Source organism: Nothoprocta perdicaria, unplaced genomic scaffold, assembly GCF_003342845.1.
Source record: "Nothoprocta perdicaria isolate Ctin4 unplaced genomic scaffold, notPer1 scaffold_22, whole genome shotgun sequence".
NCBI lineage: Eukaryota > Metazoa > Chordata > Aves > Tinamiformes > Tinamidae > Nothoprocta > Nothoprocta perdicaria.
In genome coordinates this window covers 2081087-2082925 of record NW_020455415.1, presented here as the reverse complement: position 1 = coordinate 2082925, position 1839 = coordinate 2081087, and the positions used below count along the sequence as shown (strand labels likewise).

Here is a 1839-nt window from a genome sequence, read left to right as displayed (position 1 = left end):
CTAGCCAGTCTAAGTGAAACTTYCTTCCCATCCCATTTTTCTGCTGCATCTGCTCCCCAGCTGGGATCGTGACCCTGAACATCCCAAGCGGCCCYGGTCCTGCCTGGGAGCAGAGCCCAGCGCTGCCGGCCAGGGGCCAGACCCACCAGCAACACTCAACCTTCCCCAGCTCAGCAGGGCCGGGCTCCGTGCAGSCTCCCAGCTCAGAGGCATGTGCAGGGGCCACTCTTGCAACTTCTGACTATGCTGCTTAATTTTCTTATTAACTTTTCATAGATGTACCAGAAACATCCCTTATATTCTTCCCTGAGACTAACTAACCAATGCTGAACAGTTAACTGGGACCACCAGTGTTTAAGGAAGGTCATAAAATGACAACCGTTCCTTCCTTTCAGAGTCTGGAAACGCGTTGTCCTCCTGAAAGGCCGACTTTGCCTTTTCAGGTTGCCAAATAGAAGCTTTTCTTTTAACAAACTCTACGTCAAAATTAGTTGCGTCTTTTAGAAGAGGCTGGCAAGCTTTACTGTTGCTGAATTACAGGAAAGGAAAAGGAAGTCAGACTACTCTCCCTCTGAAAAAAGCCGAGCTTATGACACGAGGTAAAACTTGCTCATGCTCGTGCTAGTCTCCACAGTGCCATTCCACCATAYACACATGAAATAATTCCAAACAAATAATGTGGGTGCATATTTATTAACAAGCCTCTATACTGTCAATACATATGAGCCCTGAACAAAAGAACACTAATAGGACATGGTCTTCTTGTTTCAGATACAAAATTACTTAACATTTTCTCTTAGCCAGCTTATAAGAAATGGACGCTGAAGTCCACCAGGACAGAAGGAATCACCGTGGAGCCGCCAGGCAATGAGGGATGGACCAATCTGACGCAGAAAGACGAGTGTATTAGAGTTCCCTGGAGACAGTTTCTCTCACAAGCCCAGCTTGGTCCTTCTCCAGTGTCTCCTTTTAGAGTTGTACCTAAGACAAAAGCAGTATAAATCAGCAAAACCCCAACCTATGTTGTACTAGCTATGTTCAGAACCAATGAACATTGTTCTCGTTTATGAACATCTCTTTAAAGTTTGCTTTCTTCAGCCACTATTGTATGGGCTTGTTGTGGCAACTGAATCAATGTGTCTAAGAGGTACAAACGCCCRGAGAAGGATGCATTACCCAGGAGGAGAACACCCTAGCTCCTCCTCCGGGAGGAAGGCCCATCATCTTGCATTGCCCAATGGCAATAAAAGGATAGCACCACATGAATGTATTTCATTATTCAAGTACCACAAAAAGCTTAGATCCTCTTTTGCCTGAGCACGCAAAAGAGCTGTGCGTGAAAGAGGCCCCGATGCAGGAGAAGACACCCACGTACAAGGCACACGTAAAACCCCTGTAGGCGCTGAGGGCAAGCGGCTTCRCCAGGAGGGAGGCCAAGCCAGAGCCGGCGCTAACGGCGTTGCTCTCAGCAGGGAAATGGCAGCCGCCCCACGGCAGGGAGCACTGCAATTGCAGCCTGCTTTTGCACGGCGCGCAGCGCAAGCCAAGGCCGCGGCACCCAACTGCCACACGGCAGAAACTGGCCCTTTTGCCCCGACTGCAAAGGCGGCCGCGGGGCTCCCGCGAGGCGGGAAGCGGCRGGGACGGCGGGGCCCGGGCCCCGCGGCGCTACCTGATCTTGTTGCCGGTTTTCATGCGGATCCACTGCGGGATGGGCCGGTTCTGCTTCTGCTTCTTGGCCAGGAAGCGCTTGATCTTGAACGTCTTGTGGGACGACTGCAAGAGAGAGCGGCCGTTAGCGGCCGTTCGGGGCCGTCAGCGGCCGCGCGGGGCGCCCCG

The 1839-nt window shown here is 51.8% G+C and overlaps 1 protein-coding gene across 1 annotated transcript; it reads right to left on the bottom strand.

The window, feature by feature from the left end:
- Positions 1–717: 717 nt before the first annotated feature.
- Positions 718–1815, bottom strand: RPL39 (ribosomal protein L39; the record flags this gene model as incomplete). Its single annotated transcript, XM_026039017.1, has 2 exons — positions 718–981; positions 1673–1815. Coding segments are annotated over 2 exons (192 nt in total), but the record flags the coding sequence as incomplete, so codon positions are not given.
- Positions 1816–1839: the final 24 nt, after the last annotated feature.